The sequence below is a fragment of the Leopardus geoffroyi genome, chromosome C3 (assembly GCF_018350155.1).
Source record: "Leopardus geoffroyi isolate Oge1 chromosome C3, O.geoffroyi_Oge1_pat1.0, whole genome shotgun sequence".
In the NCBI taxonomy this organism is placed as follows: Eukaryota; Metazoa; Chordata; class Mammalia; order Carnivora; family Felidae; genus Leopardus; species Leopardus geoffroyi.
In genome coordinates, this window is record NC_059338.1 from 11,700,060 (window position 1) to 11,720,508 (window position 20,449).

The 20,449-nt window shown below is 50.6% G+C and overlaps 1 protein-coding gene across 3 annotated transcripts in view; it reads right to left on the minus strand.

Moving 5' to 3' along the window:
* Nucleotides 1-19,933, minus strand: part of MTARC2 (mitochondrial amidoxime reducing component 2) — a 41,795-nt gene extending 21,862 nt beyond the window's left edge. For all 3 annotated transcript variants that reach the window (XM_045455716.1, XM_045455714.1, XM_045455713.1), the window contains exons 1-4: nucleotides 19,479-19,933; nucleotides 13,400-13,573; nucleotides 8,823-8,985; nucleotides 7,472-7,612 (exon numbers count right to left, since the gene is read on the minus strand). In XM_045455716.1, the coding sequence (XP_045311672.1) occupies nucleotides 7,472-7,612; nucleotides 8,823-8,985; nucleotides 13,400-13,573; nucleotides 19,479-19,765 (765 nt within the window). In that variant the 5' untranslated portion in view covers nucleotides 19,766-19,933. The remainder of the gene's footprint in view (nucleotides 1-7,471; nucleotides 7,613-8,822; nucleotides 8,986-13,399; nucleotides 13,574-19,478) is intronic.
* Between the last annotated feature and the right edge of the window lie 516 nt (nucleotides 19,934-20,449).

A 20,449-nucleotide genomic window follows, 5' to 3' on the forward strand; every position in this document is an offset into this window, starting at 1 on the left:
TGCCGAAATTCGGAAGGAACCAAGATATCCTTCAGTAGGTGAATGGATACGTCACACTGCGGTACGTTCCGACAACAGAAAATTATTCAGCGCTAAAAAGAAATGAGCTATTAAACCATGAAAAGACACGGAGGAATCTTAAATGCGTATTACCAAGCGAAACAAGCCAATATGAGAAATCTACATACTGTAGGATTCCAAACATGGGACACTGGAGAAAAGGCAAACTGCAGAGACTATAAAAAGCTCAGTGGTTGCCAGAGGTGTGGGGGTGGGGTGGGGTGGGGAGAAGGTGAACAGGCAGAACACAAAGGCTTTTTAGGGCAGTGAAAACACTTGCAAGTTCTGCAGTCTTGGGGGTGTCATTATATATTTGTCCCGACCCGCAGGATGTACCACAGCAAGAGAGAACCTTCAGGTGAACTGTGGACTTTGTGTGACCATGATGTGTCAGTGTAGGTCCATCCTTAGTAAAAAAAAAAATGTATCATTCTGGTGAGCAACTTTGCTAATGAAGGAGGCTGTGCATATGTGGGGGCAGGGAGTCTATGGGAAATCTTCACAATTTCCTCTCAATTTTATTGTTAACCTATAACTGCTCTAAAAAAAAAGTCTTGGGGTGCCTGGGTGGCGCAGTCGGTTGAGCGTCCGACTTCAGCCAGGTCACGATCTCGCGGTCCGTGAGTTCGAGCCCTGCGTCGGGCTCTGGGCTGATGGCTCAGAGCCTGGAGCCTGTTTCCGATTCTGTGTTCCCTCTCTCTCTGCCCCTCCCCCGTTCATGCTCTGTCTCTCTCTGTCCCAAAAATAAATAAACGTTGAAAAAAAAAAATTAAAAAAAAAAGTCTTGGGGTGCCTGGGTGGCTCAGTTGGTAAAGCGCCCAACTCTTGATTTCGGCTCAGATTGTGATCTCCGGTTCGTGAGTTCCAGCCCCACGTCGGGCTCCGGGCTGGCAGTGCTGTGGGGCCTGCTTGGGATTCTCTCTGTCTCCCTCTCTCTCTCTGCCCCTCCCCCACTAGTACATGTGTGTGCTCTCTCTCCTTTAAAATAAATAAATACTTAAGAAATAAAAATAGGGGCACCTGGGTGGCTCAGTCAGTTGGGTGTCCGACTTCGGCTCAGGTCATGATCTCACGGTTCGTGGGTTCGAGCCCCGAGTCAGGCTCTGTGCTGGCAGCTCGGGGCCTGGAGCCTGCTTTGGATTCTGTGTCTCCCTCTCTCTCTCTCTCTGCCCCTCCCCTGCTCACACTCTGCCTCACTCTGTCTCTCAAAAATAAATGTAATTAAAGAAATTTTTTTTAAAGAAAGAAAAATAAAAGTGTTTTTAAAAAAATTACATTAAAATAAATAAAATAAAAATCACATTTCACACTGTTTCTTAATGTTCTTTCACACACACACACACACACACACACACACACACACACACATGCATGCACACCCCGGATATAAATTAAACACAATTTTTGCAAAACAATTTTTTTTAAGTAGGCTTCATACCCAATGTGGGACTTGAACTCACAACCCTGAGATCAAGAGTCACATGCTCTTGGGCTGGCTCAGTAGGTTGGGCGGCCAACTTCGGCTCAGGTCATGATCTCACCATTCGTGAGTTCGAGCCCCAAGCTGGGCTCTGTGCTGACGTTTCAGAGCCTGGAACCTGCTTGGGATTCTCTCTCTCTCTCTCTCTCTCTCTCTCTCTCTCTCAAAATAAATAAACTTGAAACAAACAAAAAAACCAGGGGCGCCTGGGTGGCGCAGTCGGTTAAGCGTCCGACTTCAGCCAGGTCACGATCTCGCGGTCTGTGAGTTCGAGCCCCGCGTCGGGCTCTGGGCTGATGGCTCAGAGCCTGGAGCCTGTTTCCGATTCTGTGTCTCCCTCTCTCTCTGCCCCTCCCCCGTTCATGCTCTGTCTCACTCTGTCCCAAAAATAAATAAACGTTGAAAAAAAAAAATTTAAAAAAAAAAAACCAGATACCACATGTGAACCTCCGGCATAGTGCCTGTGACTTAATACACACGTGAGGATTTTGAGTGTTGTGGTTACTGTTGTTTTGTTCCTGTTTTATATGGTGTTCTTATTATTGCTACCTCAGGAATCCCTGAAGCCAGGCAGAGGACGTTCTTATTCCAGGATGGAGACTTCTTTTTTTTTTTTTTTAATTTTTTTTTTTTTCAACGTTTATTTATTTTTGGGTCAGAGAGAGACAGAGCATGAACGGGGGAGGGGCAGAGAGAGAGGGAGACACAGAATCGGAAACAGGCTCCAGGCTCTGAGCCATCAGCCCAGAGCCTGACGCGGGGCTCGAACTCACGGACCGCGAGATCGTGACCTGGCTGAAGTCGGACGCTTAACCGACTGCACCACCCAGGCGCCCCAGGATGGAGACTTCTAATCTAAGCCCCCAAATAAAATGCTAAGTCGTCCCAAATCAGATTTGGGGGAATGAAAATGTGGGGGATGATGGTTTGCAAAAACTTTATTTTTCAGCAGCTGCAAAGGAGAGAGTACTGAGAGCCCCCAGTCCACACAGCCAGGGAGTGATGAGGGTCAGGACCCAACCACAGCCGCCTGGCTTCAAGACCTACCACCTCTCTAGAAACTTCTGGAAGAACAGAAGTGACAGAGTGACAGTGACAGGGAACACACCAAATCTCTGACAGGCTCTCCCCAGTTCTTCCATACTGCAGAGTGAGAAAGGATATGAACATATTCCGGGAAAAAAAAAAAAAAGCCAAGTCCTGTTCACCAGAATAGTGAGCAAAGTTCGGGAAACACTGACCCCTGCAATGGCCAACCACACAGATAAGAAGCATTAGTCAATTGTCCTCTTTTTAAATTCCACTGCTCTGCCTTCCCAGAACCCTTACGCACTGGACTGGCCCAAGAGACGCCACCTTTGAAAATGTGCTTACTATTCGGAGTTACGTAGAAAAAAGTACAAAGTACTTTTCAGGTCACAAAGAGTAAATGTTGCACAATGCATTCTACTATTGCTCTGGATTTTTGCGATAAATAATGGCCTGACTTTTTGCACCATGCTTAGATTTGCTATTTTTTTATTATTAGTTGTTCTATTAAATATTTATGAATATTATCATTAATATTTCATACAGTCCCACTAATTGAAAGGTTATGGTTGTACAACTACACCAGGTAGACAGGTTAATGCATCAGGCCCTTGATTATTGGGCTTCCTGATTTCAGGAAGAATAAACTGGCAACATTAGCATCATTTTATACCAAGGATTTTTTAAAATGTGTACCATCAGAGGACTTTTCTAGAAAAAGAAGAGTATTCTGCCTGGGGTGCCTGGGTGGCTCACTCGGTTAAGTGTCCAACTCCGGCTCAGGTCATGATCTCGTGGTCTGTGGGTTCGAGCCCTGCGTCACAGGCTCTGTGCTGACAGCTCAGAGCCTGGAGCCTGCTTCAGATTCCGTGTCTCCCTCTCTCTGCACCTCCCCTGCTTGCAATGTGTCTCTCTTTCAAATATAAATAAACATTTAAAAATAAAGAAAAAAAGAGTATTCTGCCTTAGGTATTATGTCAGTAAGCCCATCACCATGCAGGAATAAAACAGAGAACACAAGGTCACTTAACATTTTTTTTAATTAAAAAAAATAAAACTCCACCTACTCAAATTGCCTAGGAGGATGAGATTAGGCTCACATTAGCCTTAGGTTCACTTTGACAACTTATAGGAGAACAAAAATTCTTAGCAAATTCCAGGAAAGCAAAAATCTTTAGCCAGGAATCTGGCTATAGGGCATCTTTTTGGGGCGCCTGGGTGGCTCAGTCGACTAAGCATCCTGCTCTCAGTTGCTGCTCAGGCCATGATCTCACGGTTCATTAGTTCGAGCCCTGAGCTACACGTTGGGCTCAGTGCTGACCGCGCAGAGCCTGCTTGGGATTTTCACTCTCTGTCTCAAAATAAATAAACTTAAAAAAAAAAAAAAAAAAAAAAGTATCTTTTCTTCTTATTCCCCTGGCTCAAAATCTTACTAAAATTAGTATCTTCAGGGGCACCTGGGTGGCTCAGCCGGTTAAGCGTCCGACTTCGGCTCAGGTCATGATCTCACAGCTCTTGAGCCTGGAGCCTGTTTCCAATTCTGTGTCTCCCTCTCTCTCTGTCCCTTCCCTGCTTGCACTCTGTCTCTGTCTCTCAAAAATTAATAAACATTAAAAAAAATTTTTTTTTAATTCGTATCTTCAGTAGAGATAAATCAAGAAAAATTGTATTCCCTAAAATAAAGTTCCTCAGAAAATGATGGAGCAATTATAGGATTCCTGTGACAGAATTTTTGCTTCATGTACTAATTTCTTTTTTGTTTTTTCTTTTTTTGAGAGAGAGAGAAAGCGTGGAGAAGGGGCAGAGAGGGGGACAGAGGATCCAAAGCAGGCTCCGCGCAGACAGCAGAGAGCCCGATGTAGGGCTCGCACTCCCGATCCGTAAGACCGTGTCTTACTTCGGACACTTCGACTGAGCCACCCGGGCGTCCCCACGGACTAATTTCTAATCCAATTCCCGGCCACTTGCATTACCGCAGAGCATGCAGCATCGAAGGGCTCCACCCTCGTGCACACTACTAGACCACGGGGGAGAAACTAGACCACTACTAGGCCCCTCTCTTGCACCAGACCCCTTCTAGGCCCTGTACCTAACGGCTATTTTCTTTTCTGAAGGAAGCCCCCCAGACTGTATCAACTCCAAGCCCCACAAAATCTGGATTTATTCCTGGGGAGAAAAATCGAGACTCTTCCCTCAAGGTGCCGACAGCACAAGAGCATCAAGGTCCCTTCCTGTCCTGCCTCATCTGTAGCCGCCGGCATGAGACTCCCGCGGGCTGGGGCCTCCAGTGCGGTCATGGGCCTTATTACGAATTTCATGCGGGCTCCAGGTAAGGCCCACTAATCTACAGCTTTTCAAAAAGACCCTCTGGTGATTAAGCACCGCACTGGTGTTCCAGTCTTGGGTCTCCCTTCCTTCCCGGGCACATTCTAGAGAGCTGCCAGAGTAACAGCAGGCCTGGCACACTGTGCTCCCCTCAGTAACATTTGCTTGAGGGATATAAATACGAATTGCTTCCTTGTTCAAAACCATCACCTGCTTTCAATATCCAGAATATAAAATGCAAACCCCTTGGCCTGGCGGGTTCCAGCCAGCTCTGGGTCCAGCCTCCTCCTGCGACTTCTCTTTCGCCCCCAGAGTTCTGTGCTTCTGAAATGCTCCCGGGCACCCCTCAATGCCATGGCCTCTCGTGCTTTTAGGTCTTCAACTGGCTGCCTCTGATACCCACAACGACCCTCGCTCACCCTTGCAGGCACACAGAGCACACACAGCTATACACATACACAGCATGGCTTCTAGGTGGCTTGATCTGACCCACCCCCACACCCCCCTTCGACAGGCAGACTTAGGCAGTTCTACTTCTAAACATCCTAGGCACCGGCTAAGCATGTGCATTACAGTTCTTCTCACACCAAGCTGTCGTTGCCTTGAGGCTTTTCTGCTCATATCAGGGAATTCTGAAGGGTAGGATCTGTATCTTTTCACCTCTGTATCCAGGGCTCCCAGCCACAGTGCCTGGCCCATTACAGATTATCAATTTGGAAAAAAAAAAAAAAAACATTTTGGGGACACCTGGATGGCTCAGTTGGTTGAGCATCTGACTTTTTTTTTTAATATCTATTTATTTATTTTTGAGAGAAAGGGAGAGCACATGTGGGGGAGGGGCAGAGAGAGAAAGAGGGAGACACAGAATCTGAAGCAGGCTCCAGGCGCTGAGCTGTCAGCACAGAGCCCGACGCGGGGCTCAAACCCATGAACCGTGAGATAATGACCTGAGCTGAAGTAGGATGCTTAACCAACAGATGCCCCAGGCATCTGACTCTTGATCTTGGCTCAGGTCATGGTCTCACAGTTCATGAGTTCAAGCCCCACATAGGGCTCTGTGCTATCTGCTCAGAGCCTGGAGCCTGCTTTGGATTCTGTCTGGGATTCTGCTTAGGATTCTGTCTCTCCTTCTCTCTCTGCCCATCACCTGCTTGTGCCCTCTCTCTCTCTCAAAAAAATAAATAAACTTTAAAAGAAAAACATTTTAATGACTGTAAAGAGAAATTATAGGAAATAGATAACATATGACAGGATAACAAGTAGAAAACTTCTGTATACACTGCTATTTTTAAAATTACCAAACAATAAAGTGCCTACATATGAAAGAATTTATACTACACTGGATGCAAAGATTTATTCTTTTTTTCTTTTTTCTTTTTTCTAGAGAAAGAGCAAACACAAGCCAGGGAGAGAAGCAGAGGGAGACAGAGAATCTTAAGCAGGCTCCACGCTCAGCATGGAGCCCATAACCCTGGGATCATGACTTGAGCTAATATCAACGGATTGAACCACCCAAGGGCCCCTCAATACAAAGGTTTATTCTAAACGACAACACTTATCAGCAAATAGGGGCACATTTTACTCACATAAAAGGAAATGTGGCCACCCAAGGGGGCAATGAATGGAGAGCCTCTCCCCTCAGAGTCAGCTATTTGGGATTTCTAAATTGGAACCACGACTCCTACACCTCAGAAACTGGAGTTACAAGTCTGAGGTGCTAATGCCAGAACCATCCATTACATGACCAACAAGTAGGTAACACCTCCCAGCTTCAATTTCCTTATAGAAAGGAGACAATAGTACAGACCTCACAGGGTTGTCGTTGGGATCAAATGAGTAATTGATATGAAGTAATACATTAGTTCGGTGCCTGGTACCCAGAAAATACCCAATAAATGGATTTGTTGTCATTACTTCCAGGGTCCATAAAGCTTAGCCCACCCCCAATGTTTAATAGGACTGCCAACATTTCTTAGCACAGAGCAACACCCAGTTATGTATTTCCATACAGACTGCAGGACAGCTGGGCTCTGATGTGCTTGTCCCCTTAGGGCTACAAGGGGCTGTGTCTGGAGAGGGTGGAAATTTCTGCCATCAGCCATGCAGGAGAGGATGTGGGTCCTCTGGGAGAGAACTCAGGCCATGGCATACAATGTCTCCAGGGCCCTGTTCACAAGGCAGATCTCCTGTATCCTCTCGGCCTCCACTCTGGGGTCTGGGCCTTCCAGGAATCTCAAATCCTTGAGCACTCCTGGCTGTTCTCTTCATCTTCATTTCCTTTTAGTGATCTCTGAGCTATAATGATACAGTCTAGCCTCATTTCAGACTTAATGCAATGTGGAGATCTGATTGCTCACTTTGGGGCCCAGGCAGGAAAGGGTGAGCAGCGCACCCCTGAGGCCAGCAAGGTGATGGTGGCAGCAATAGGGACACAGCTCCACAAGGTTAAGGTAAGTCTCGGGGAAGAAGAGACCCCGTGGAGGGTCGGAGTTGGCGCTGGGTAAAAGGAGCAGCAGTTCTGTTAGCGTCTTGATCAGCACGTTAGAGCTTAATGCACAGAAGCTATGAGCCTCTTACCTCCTCAAAGGCATCGCAGCCTGTCACCACAATGCTGGGTCTGAACTGGTCCATTTTCAGTTTCTTCTCCAGCCTGGTATTCAGATCCACCAGGGAGGCTTCCGAGAGGAGCATGATCGGGCTGCAGTCTGGGTAGGCCACCTGAGCCAAGAACATGGCACCATCAGGCCTCACTGGCCCGTGAAATGCCTCAGCCCAACAGAAAGCTAAGCAAAGTCTGGAAGTGGTGTGTACAGGGGGCACAAGGCAGAGGGACAGTGGTGTTCAATGAGGGGAGAAGACCCCGTGGTCTGGGAAACACCCAAAGTCAGTGCCAGGCCGGTTCCTGCCGCGGAGCCTCGCAGGGGCTCCCTTCACACACACACAAGGCAACAGCCAGGGCTCAGGGCTGCGCCACCTTCCAGGACTCCCCCTGCTCCTCACTCCAGCGCCCAGCAGTGACCCCCTTCCCACAGCACTGCTGTAAAACAGGCTGCCAATCCACCACACTGTCCCCATAATTTCTTCAGGTGGCACCCATTCACTCCACGTGCATTTATTAAGCACCTGCTCTGTACCGAGCACTGTTCTAGATGGCGAAACAGCGGTGAACAAAGCATTCAAAAAGCTTGTAGTTCAGGGGCGCCTGGGTGGCGCAGTCGGTTAAGCGTCCGACTTCAGCCAGGTCACGATCTCGCGGTCCGTGAGTTCGAGCCCCGCGTCAGGCTCTGGGCTGATGGCTCAGAGCCTGGAGCCTGTTTCCGATTCTGTGTCTCCCTCTCTCTCTGCCCCTCCCCCGTTCATGCTGTGTCTCTCTCTGTCCCAAAAAAATAAATAAATAAACGCTGAAAAAAAAAAAAAAAAAAGCTTGTAGTTCAGGGAGGAAGGGGAGGGCTGCCTAAGCGGCTAGCATTTTAAACCTTCTCCCACTGCAAAATCAAAGGCTGTGGTCTCTGGGCTACGGCTGGCCCAGAGGTGGCCTCCTTCAGAAGATACCCTTTCAGTGCCCGAAATAACCACACCACACTGATGGCCAAGGGAGCCCTGGGAGAAAGCCCGCTTCTGTAATTTTAGCAAACCTGGTTCAGTCCCAAACGAACCTCTCACTTCACCTTCCCAACCTGTTTTCTCCTGAGCCCCCCACCTCCCTGGGGGTCACCCCTAGCTTCTCCCTCCACGGTACCTGCCGCAATCTATCCTCCAGGCTCCACCTGGAGGGCCTTCCCTCTCCATCCCCAAAACCTGCCCAGAACGCACCCTCTGTCCTCCTCCCCTCGGCCACGACTACACTCTCCTAACTGGGATCCCAAGAAGGAAGCCTGACACAGAGGGGTGACTGGCAGAAGCCAAGGGGAGCTCTCTGTAAGCTCACCTGGTAATTCGGTACAAGGGTAGAGAAAATTTTCTTCGATGACCTTCCCTTCATGTGATCCTCAAACTGAACCAACCTGAAAGCTTCTGTTTTCAAGAAGCTGGTGAACCACTTAGCCGCCTGGTCGCCACAGTCCCTGCCCTTGATGTCCATCCCAAACAGCCTGGAAGGGTCACAAGAGAACACCAGAGTTATTCTCCTGCCTCAACACCCTGAGAGATTAGCGCTAAAGACAGAACAGCTTGGGGGCACCTGGGTGGCTCAGTCGGCTGAGCGTCCGACTTTGGCTCCAGTCACGATCTCACAGTTCTTGAGTTCGAGCCCCGCATCGGGCTCTGTGCTGACGGCTCGGAGCCTGGAGCCTGCTTCGGATTCTGTGTCTCCCTCTCTCTCTCTCTGCCCCTCCTCCCCTCATGCTCGGTCTCAATCTCTCTCAAAAATACATAAACACTCAAAAAAAATTTGTAAAGACAGAGCAGCTGGACCGCACGTCTTCAGGCCAAGGGCCAAAGCTGAACAGAAGCAGGAGGGGAATCTGCAGAATGTGCTCCAGGGAAGAGCTTCTCAAAGCCTAATATGCCTGCACATCACTGGGATCGTGTGAAAATGTACACGCTGATCCAGAAGGTCTGACTGGAGCCTGAGACTGTGCATGCCTGACAGGCTTCGGGGCGGCTAAGCTGCTGGTCCACGGACCACACTTTGAGTAGCAAGGATGCAGGATGCTCTCAGAAGGGACTCTGGTGTGGCAGATGCAGCCTGAGCTTGGAGTCCGGCAGCACTTGAAACTCCACCGTGCTCTACTCTGTGATTTCACGCCAAGCACTCAACTCCCCTGACGCTGTGTTTCCGGTTGTAAACTGGAGATAATAATAGAGTACTTACCCACAAGGCAGGCACAGATTCCATTAGATAACACAATGCCTTTTCTGCTTGAGCACTACTAAAAAAAAATGTTTAAAAGCTACGCACCCCTCACAGAATTGCAAGTGGACATGTAAACTATTTTTTTTTTTTTTTTTTTTTTTTTTTTTTTTTTTTTTTTTTTTTTTTTAGAGACAGAGCATGAACGGGGGAGGGGCAGAGAGAGAGGGAGACACAGAATCGGAAACAGGCTCCAGGCTCCGAGCCATCAGCCCAGAGCCTGACGCGGGGCTCGAACTCCCGGACCGCGAGATCGTGACCTGGCTGAAGTCGGACGCTTAACCGACTGCGCCACCCAGGCGCCCCATAAACTATTTTTATGGTAAGTTTAATTTGTTGTGGAAGATATAAGTTCCATTGAGTTATAAATATTGACATTTATAATAAAATTATTGCAGGGCTGCCTGAGTGGCTCAAACCGTTAAGCATCTGACTCTGGCTCAGGTCATGGTCTCGAGGTTCTTGGGTTCGAGTCCCGCATCAAGCTGTGCGCTGCTTGAGATTCTCTCTCTCTCTCCCCACCCCTCCCCTACTTGTGCTGTTTCTCAAAATAAATACTTAAAAAAAATAAAAATAAAATTATTATAAAGTGTATTATGTCTACTAATATACAAATATATAAAATTATGCCCTGAAAGCATGCAATGGAATCCAAATGCCATGGTGGTTTGACACCCACTCCCATCCATTTTAAAAACATATGGTTAAGGTCTCCTTTAATAGTCCACATTTTTTTTTTTAGAGACAAGAGTGCCGAATCTTAACCACTAGACTGCCAGAGACAGTTTTAGAGAGAAAAAGTATACTCATGATTAGAGAAAAAGTGGCGGAGCAGGGAGTAGGGAGGGAGAGAGAGGGAGAGAATTTTAAGCAGGCTCCACACTCAGCACAGAGCCCAACATGGGGCTCGAACTCATGAACAGGGAGATCATGACCTGAGCCAAAATAAAGAGTCAGATGCTTAACTGACTGAGCCACCCAGGCACCCTACTTTTTGTTTTCAAATAGGCTTCAAGCCCAGCACAGAGCCCAACACGGGACCCAAACTCACGACCTGGAGATCAAGACCTGAGCTGAGATCAAGAGTCGGATGCTTGGAGTGCCTGGGTGGCTCAGTTGGTTGGGCATTTGACTTCAGCTCAGTCATGATCTCATGGTTTGTGGGTTTGAGCCCCACATCGGGCTCTGTGCTGACAGCTCAGAGCCTGGAACCTGCTTCAGATTCTGTGTCTCCCTCTCTCTCTGCAATCCCCCACCCAACTCACACTCTGTCTCTATCAAAAGTAAATAAACATTAAAAAAATAATTTTTTTAAAAAAAAAGCCCTGTGCTCTCCGATGTCCCCAGTCCCACTCTGACCCTTAGACTCACTTTCTTTTCAAATGGCCTCTCCAGCCCCCTGTCCAATCTCCATGCTGCTCTCAAGTTTCCTGGGCTCTTTTTTTTTTTTCTCTCTCTCTCTCTCTAACCCCTCTTCAGGGAGCCATTGCTTGACCTCTGATGAATTCTTAATTCAGTCCCAAAGCCATCTCAAGGTCCCCTCCTGGCCTTCAGCCTTGCCCCTAAAAGTCTCCTCAAACAACAAATTACTTGGAACAGACTCGACCCCACTGTTCATCAGTTCCCAGAGCACCTGCTCCTGGATCCAGCACATTCCTCAACCCCTGACAGCAACACCCGTGGATGAGCACACGCTTCTGCCCCCCAGCTTCCGTCCCCCAGGTGAGCCTACTGTGGGCACTTTGAAAAGTAGAAAGCAGCCGGTGGGTAAGAGAATACTAACAGCGAAACCTCTTTCTCATTCCCAAACGCTGCCCTTCCACTGGTCCCCTCTCACCCATCCCTGCAGCAGGTGGCACCTACCCCTCAGCCATTCGAGGGGTAACCCCTCGGCTTCTCCTATTCTTCCAGAATGTTATGCAAAATCCACGCTCTTCCACATTTGACACAAAATGTTCCATAATCCTTTTTAATTTTTTTAATGTTTATTCATTTTTGAGAGAGAGAGAGACAGAGCACACACAGGAGGGGGGCAGAGAGAGAGGGAGACACAGAATCCGAAGTGGGCTCCAGGCTCCGAGCTGTCAGCACAGAGCCCGACGCGGGGCTGGAACCCACGGACCGCGAGATCATGACCTGAGCTGACGCTGGACGCTTCACTGACTGAGCCACCCAGGCGCTCCGAAGGGTAGTTTTAAGCTCAGACACTTTGCTTGAAAAAGTATACAATCAGGGCACAGGGACCACTCTGTGGCCGTCCTCTGAGCCTTGGGAACCTATGGACAACCTCAATTTCCACATGCTGAAAATGACAAGTGCCCCAGCCTCTAGGACTTCCGGGCAGCACCGGACAAGGCTCCCGTGAGCCATGGCGTTTGACAGCCCTGCAGGGGTCCTACAGACTGGAAGGAAGCCCAGGGCTGGAGACGTGTCTAGGAGGCCAGAGGTGGGAATCTCCCACATCTGACTGGTGCAACGGGTGCCTCAGTCTCAATCCCAGACCTGAGAGGCTGCAACATCACCTCGAGAAGCTCCTGCACCCCTCTCACCCAACCCTGAGATTCGGCTGGTATAGTCTCCACTCACCGCCTCGTCTGCCTGGCTGGGGGCAGGCTGCCACTGCTGAAGCGAAGCCCTTCCGACTTGAATAAACAGAGACAAACTCTAAAGACTGGCCCTGTGTCCACCCCCTCCCCCCCCATATGTATCAATCACGCTTTCGTATTTCCTGTCGTTTTGATGCTTTGACATCCTGGGATCTTGCCAACGTGGAAGAACTGTCCTTCCCAAGTCTGGTCAGTTCCTACGGGCAGTAAACGACCCACCTGCAAGGGCGCCTTTCGTGTGCATGACAACCTATCCAGAGCCCCCACCCCAGCCTCCTCCCCTGTCTGCTTTTACGCTCCAGGCCACTGTCACCCTGCCCGAATACTCAGGGCCAGGTACCAGACAAACAGGGACAGGACTTCTATGCCCCAGAGCCCACTGGAATTACTCAAACCAGCCAATCCTAAAGCTGTTTATCCTGCCGTGCCCGGTACCTCCTGTGGAAACCACAATAAAGGTTCTTGCTCACGTGCCCCCTGACCTCCCACTCTACCTCAGCCCCCACCTCCTGACCAACCCTGGGGTCCCTCTATGTGGCCCTCTATGACATGCCAAGCCGCCTGTTTCCAGGGATCTGTATGTCCTTACACATCACGGTCATTTCCACATCTGCACTCCTTAGCATACCTGATTAAGACAAATCCCAGGGACCCTGGATACAGCTCTCTGCCTCATCCACTCGCACCTGACCACGGGACTGATCCCAGCCCAGGACAAACCTCTTAAATATTTCCTTTACCGGGGCACCTGCCTGGGTGGCTTAGTTGGTTAAGCATTAGACTCTTGATTTCGGCTCAGTCATGATCTCAGGGCTCATGGGATTGAGCCCCGAGTCGGGCTCCATGCTGATAGCATGGAACCTGCTTGGAATCCTCCCCCACCCCTCTCTCTTTCTCTTGCTATCAAAATAACCAAACATTTTTTAAAAATATTTCCTTGACCAAACTCATCAGCTACTATAGACACTGTAACAAGACAGGGTGCAGGGAGAAGCCCGCAGGAAAATCAAGTCTGCTGCAGGTCCCCAGGGGCCCCAGGCAGCGCACCTGCAATCATGCAGCTTGTTTGAAGAAGGCAGCTTGCCCGGCAAAACCAGCTGGTCCATGCCCGGAGCCCTGAGGATCAGGCGGTCGCCCTCATAGGTGATGGACACCAGCACCAGGCGAGGCTCCTGCCGGGCGGTGACCATGTGCCCATCTTCCTTAATCACCAGCCAAAACCTGCCAAGGAACAGACGAGAACACACTCAGAAAAGCCTCTTCCCCCTTCTCAGTGGTTTCCGTCTAGCTTTCTATTTCACCAAAACCCTCCCCCTACCCGCACTCAGGATCCAACCATTTTTTCCCAGACAATTATCCAGACCTGGCCAAATTCTTTGGGTCCAAAACATGGTGCCCCCAAAAGGAGCTTCTTTACAAGAAACAGCCCTGGGAGAGAACATGTGGCCAATGTGTGAAAATCCCCAGTTCTTGGGGCACTTTGGTGGCTCAGATCATGATCTTGTGGTTCATGAGTTCGAACCCCACATCAGGCTTGTTGCACTGAAGCTATTGTCAGCACGGAGCCCACTTCAGATCCCGTCCCCTCTTTCTGCCCCTCCCCTGCTTGTGCACTCACATTCTCTCTCTCTCTCTCTCTCTCTCTCCGAAAAATAAACATCAAAAAAATAAATAAATAAAAAGGGGCACCTGGGTGACTCAGTCAGTTAAGCGTCCAACTTTTGGCTCAGGCCATGATCTCACGGTTCGTGGCTTTGAGCCCCACATCGGGCTCTGTACTGAACAGCTCAGTGCCTGGAGCCTGCTTTGGATTCTGTGTCTCCCTCTCTCTCTGTCCCTCCCCTGCTGGCACTCTGTCTCTGTCTCCCAAAAATAAATTTTAAAACGTTAAAAAAAAAAACTTTTTTTTTTTTGAAGAAAAGAAAATCCCCAGTTCCAAAAATCCAGAAAATGAGGCTGATTTAGGGACCTTCCCTTCACCGCTTAAGTAATTATGGTGCTCAGTTTGGGGCTTTGCTTTGGTCAGAAACTTCCCTGTGTCTGTTCAACACTCCTCCGAGCCCCTTGGCGAAGCGAAATGTCTTCTAGGTCTTTTCGCTGTGGAACCAGATGGGGCCAAAACTGCTGGCCCAAGTCATCTAGAACCCTAGACAGATTCTTGTTATGTCCGTGATTCCGAAGGATGCAAACGGGCCACCGCTCTGTTTAACCTCCCATGGCCCGCAGATCTGTCGTCAGGAGACCCCCAATTAGCCTTTCTTCCTTGTGCACATGTTCTGATTCAGAGAATGAAAATTCTCACAAACCACAAGTTAGATCAGAACTCGACTCATCTCTAGAGAGCTGCTATTCCGGCCTCGGTTTTCACACTGCATCCTATCTGGGGTGGGGGTCGGGGGGATGGGTAAGCTGGAAAGGGGAAGGGAGGCTGGTCCAGGGAGGTCACCTACGCTTTGATCTTCAGCAGAGTGCATGTTTTGGGTTATTCCACACACACTCTTTGATTACTAAAAAAAAAAAAAAAAAATTTAAAAAGCGTTCTGCCCTCTAGAGAGTAAGTTTCAATATCCTTTTTTTTCAACATTTTTTAATGTTTACTTGTTTTGAGAGAGAGAGAAACAGAGTGTGAGCCGGGGAGGGGCAGAGAGAGAGGGAGACACAGAATGCAAAGCAGGCTCCAGGCTCTGAGCTGTCAGCACAGAGCCTGATGTGGGGCCCGAACCCACGAACTACGAGATCATGAGCCAAAGTCAGATGCTGAACTGACTGAGTCATCCAGGCGCCCCTCAATACCCATTTTAGACAGAACACAAGTGCAGCGGGTGAGGAACTCTGCGGGCATTGATGTACAAGCAGCAGCTGAAAGCTGGGGCTTTCCAAACGTGAGTAGGACAAAAAGGACAGCGCCTTCCAGAATGAGGGGCAGCTCCTCTAAGAGAGACATTTCCAAATATGACTGGAACCAAGTGGGAATGCCTGCAAGAACCTGATGAGGATGTCTGATCTCAGAGTGCAGACAGCTCAGTCCCTGCCCTCACCGGACCCTAGTGGTGTCCCTTCCCCCCTCGCTGGCACCTGTGCCCTGTTAACCAGCATGCGTGTTGGTGTCCAGGTATGGCAGTGGAGGTAGGACCGTGCAAAGGCATCTTAGGAACTGTCTCGGCTGTTCCCATCCCGGAGCTGGTGACGCTGGGCAGTAGCAGGCTCCGTCCCTCTGAGAAGCCGCCTCCTTCCTTCTAGGTAAAGAAGGTTCCCAGGGTTGTCTGGCCTACTCACCTATGGGGTTCTGTGGCCAAGGGAATCCCTGCTCCTCCGTTACAGCTCCATTCCCCCCCCCTCCCCCGGGCTGGGCCCTGTTCCTATTTCCAGCCTCATCCGTGGGTGCGGAGTTCCGGGTGACCCTGCTCTGGTCAACCCCACCACCGCCGGCACTCCAAACTGGCCACAAGTCTTAGCACCAAACAAGACTCCCTCTGAGATCTGCACACAAGCCAGACCCATGTCCCAACAGGTGTCTGCAGGGTATTTCTGACAGCGAGTCCCTCGCTGGGCTGAGTTTTCTCATCCCGCCCCCGCTTCCCCATCCACCTCCACTTTAGCCCTTCCTGCGGGCTCACAAGCGCCACCCTGCGCTCCAGCCGGTCACCCCTGGGTGTTCACAATGAGAAGAGCGGGGGGGGGGGGGGGGGGGGGGGGGGGCGCTGGACATTTTACGCCACCTGCTGCAACCGGAAAGGCAAGTGGCAGCTTGCAGGAAGTCTAACACCGGGACGGGACAGAGACACCGACCCAAGATAAAACGCTGCTGCTTGTAACATACCGTGACCACCCTCATTACCCTGTCCACTGGGGTAATGCCATTTGTCATCTCTTGCACACAAATCATGCCCAGTGAATGAACAATCATCTCTGTTCTGCCAGATCTGAAAGAACGTTAAGTCTGGATTGTGGATTCTTCATGACCAAGTTGTCCCAAAACGAACACCTTCCTTTACGCATAAAGCATGGGTGTGTGGTGTAAGAATCAATGCAGAGGCTGGAGCTCATATTCTTCAAAAAAAAACAAAACCCAGCGGTGCCCTGAACAGCCAGAGAGGTGGGAGAGCAGAGCCCAGGACAGCTGGAAAACCTTATTTCTAAACTTAGAAATTAGCCTGGGAAGTGGAAGCGCCTGAGCCTGAAAAAGGGGGGGGGGGGGAGCAGGGACCCAGTGACAGCAGGAGGGTAAAGTCAGGAGGAAATGACACTCAGGATAATAAATTAGAAATCTCATTTCTCCAGGAGATCACAGTCTGTGCACAAAACATAAAGGGCTGGCTTCAGCAGGGGTACGGCAGATGCACAAAAGACTGAGTCATATATGCCCACTAAGGAGAGCTGGATTTACAAGGTCAAGGAGGGCAGCCAACCCTCCCCCGTCTGTGCCAATCAGGCAAGGCCAGCATTCTGCTAGGCGGCCTCTAAACCAGCTCAAAGTTCAGGGTGCCCAAGCCAAACATTCACAGATCTGTTCAGAGCTCTGAACAAAACAGTTCTAGAAATCGGAGACACAGAGCCCTTTAGAGAGGAAGAACCCACCCAGCTTCTTAGAAGGGTTCCAAAGACACAGGTTCAAAATGGAATTAAATACGAGAGGTCTTTTCCTGCGTTAAAGGCTAGTAGTAGTTTCGTTATGAAAGTCTTAGGTTGAGAGAACAGCGGTCACTTAGCAGAGTTCTTTCCAGCTTGCTTTCGATTATCCTTCAATAAATGAAACCTAGAATAGTCTCTTTGAGACCGTCAAGTCCAACCCCTCTCTTTTTTTTTTTTTCAACGTTTCTTGTTTTTTGTTTTTTGTTTTTTTTTTGGGGGACAGAGAGAGACACAGCATGAACGGGGGAGGGGCAGAGAGAGAGGGAGACACAGAATCGGAAACAGGCTCCAGGTTCTGAGCCATTAGCCCAGAGCCTGACGCGGGGCTCGAACTCACGGACCGCGAGATCGTGACCTGGCTGAAGTCGGACGCTTAACCGACTGCGCCACCCAGGCGCCCCCAACCCCTCTCTTTTGTGAATGAAAAACAAAAATGAGGTGCAGGGAGGTTAGACGACTGGGCCCGGGTCTCCTGAGGCTCAGTACAACCTTTGCTTTTTTAAATCACACTGCCTTCAGAAAAAAGTGCGTGATTGCTGCACCCACAGAGCTCTGAGTTCAAATCCCTCCAGCACATAACTGTTTGGTGATCTTGGGTGAGACGCTCATCCTTTCTGATACTGTGTTTTGTTTTTGTTTGTTTGTTTTGCAGAGTGGAGATAATATCTAGCCCACAAGACTGTGATGAGGCTTGCATAAGATCATCTACGTGACAGGATTCAGCTCGGGGTCTGAGGCATCCGATGCACTGAGTCAATGTTCCCCTGCCTTGCCCTGTCTCATCCCAGTCTCCACACCCCACCACCGCACCCAACCCCAAGCATTTGTTGTTCAAAACAAAGTTGTTGTTTTTTTTTTTTCATTTACGGAAGAAAGGGGTTGTTTTGAAAGTGCAATAATCACAGCAAAACAGTGACAACCAGAAGTGGGAAAACAGTCATTAGACGATCAAAAGAGACACGATAGGAACCAGAAATCCCTCTTGAGAAATCACTTCGGTCCTTCAAGCGGGGAAGGAAGTAGCACAGCCACTTTCTCTGGATGTGCATCATGAGAATTCGCTCCTCGCCGTTTTTGGAGTGTGTCCAGTATCACTAAAGTGAAGTGGTCTTCCCAGCAGTAGGAAGGCTTTTTTAATCGGTCACGCTTGAACAAGCTGCGACCAAGCTCTTCTCCTTACTGGCCCCCAGACACCACCCTCTCATCACAGAATCAGATTCCCCCGGGGAGATTTAGACACGACCTGAGACGGCTTCACTCTTGGTGATTCTGATCCCATAGGTCTGGGATGGGCCTCCCAGGACATTAAAGTTTTAAAAATCTCTCCAGGATTAGAAATCCGGAAGGAGGTGGACAGAAACTCCCCAAGAGTTACACGGTCGGCATACACGGTATTTCTCTAGGACAGGGTGTGGAGTTTTTCAAAGCTGTGAGCGTCCACATTTGTTAAAGACAGCTGTCGTCGGAGAAGAGTGAATCCATGTGTCGTAGAGGGACCTCAGGGCAGCAGACGGCCGCTGCTAGAAGATTCCTTGAACAATCACCTCGCAAACCTCCTCCTCCCTATACAGAGAGGACCACAGCAAAACCATCCCAGATAGGAAGGCATCTTAACTGAAACGAACAAAAGACGGGGATTCTGTTCTTCCTTGTTCACGCTTTCTAGAGTTTAGCATCCTTCACCATATCGAGCGAGCTTTCCAGATAGCCTGCATAATTCTGTGTCAAGGAGTATGTTTCTGTAGCCTCACCTTTGGGATGAGTTAAATGACAGGGTACCTTTTTCTTTTCTGAGAGAGGAGAAATGAAATTTCTATGCGCCAGGCCTTATGTGGGTGGAAACTTTACCCAAAGTTCTTCCTTGAGGACCACTCTGCCTCTGGAGAGAGGGGACACACTCTTCCCTTAATGGCAAATATTACATTTGCAGCCCCCCATACGCCATCTCCCCAACACAAAACTTCACTCTGCTCATTACTTATGAAAGCGGGTCAAGTCTCCCCACCTCCTGGGTCTCCTAGGCACCTTACCCAGGACTAGAGACGTGTGAGGAACAAACTCCAGCAAGCCCAAAGCCAGTGAGTGTCCTTGAACAAGACTTGGTTTCAGCGTTGCTGAGGTCCGCCCACGAGTGCTCATAGCATTTTATTTTCTACCACTGTGCTACAGACCTAAGATAGAATCAGAAAGTTTAGAACTAGCAAGAGACTTGGGAGACGATCAGGTCAGCCCCGTCCTTCTACAAAGGAGGAACCTCTCATCTAGAGAGGGGCAGGGGTTTGCCCCTACCTACCTACCTACCTACCTAACTTTCCAAATCTGAACAAGACAGGAACTGACCTTCCCAGGTAAAGGATCAAAGGCAAGGCGTCCAACAGGCAGCCCAGGAAACGCCGGAGGCAAACCTCTACTCTCCCTCCCGCGAGCGGGCCCCCGCCCAATCCCCGGCAGGTATCGCGCAGCCCCGGCCCGGTTCGGCCCGGCTCGGCCCTACCTGTCCCGCAGGTGGCCGCAGCGCAGCCCCAGGGCCGTGCACTCCGCCGCGCTCACCGCCACCCCCTTGCAGGACTTGACCGGGTAGATCCAGAGCTGCGCCACCGTGCCCACCTGCTGCAGCCGCCGGCGCCGCCTGGACCGCGCGCGGCGCCAGGCGACGGTCCCCAGCGCCACGGCGGCCAGTCCCAGCGCGGTCACCGCGAGCCAGCCGGGCCGGGGCTGCGCGGGGAAGCGCGACGCGGGGAGGCCGAGGCGGCCCAGGGCCGACGAGCCGGCAGCGCCCATGGCGGAGCGGGAGCGGGAGCGGGCGCGGGCCGGGGGGGGGGGGGGGCGCGGGGGCGCTGGAGGTTCGGGGCGCGCGGGACGAGCCTAGGTCGCCGGGTCGCCGGCCCTCTAGTCCCTGCAGCACGCGCCCAGATGGCAGACGGCCGCGCGGTAACCGGACGTGAGGCCGCAGCTCTCCCCGCGGTGCGCGCGCCCTCTGCCTGCGCCGAGACGGTCCCCGCGCAGGACCACCCCTCGGGCCGCCCCCGCGCTCTCCACGCCCCTTTTCGCGCGCGCCCCTCGGCGGCCGGGTCGCGCGCTCCCAACTGAACCCGGGAAGCAAAACCGCGGGCGGGGGAACGCGAGGTTGTGAAACGTTTAGCAACTACTTGCTCTGGTGGATCCCTCCGGGGACTGCGGGACTTGGGCCCCCCCACCCGCTCCCCGGAACCTCTGTACCGACAGCGGACCCAAGGCCAGCGTGGCCTCTGGCAGGGTGAGGCCCGGTCCCCGGGGTGACCCCGGCCCCCCACCTCCAATAAAATGCCTGCCGGAGACAGAGGTCCCTGCTGCAAGGACGCTTCACTGCTTGTTCCAGCCCACATCTGAGGACACACCCCTGACCTCCAGGTCCTAGAACATTCGCTCAGAAGGGCTCACAAGTGTGAATCCTTCCTCTGTCCCTCTGAGATGTGCATGTATCTT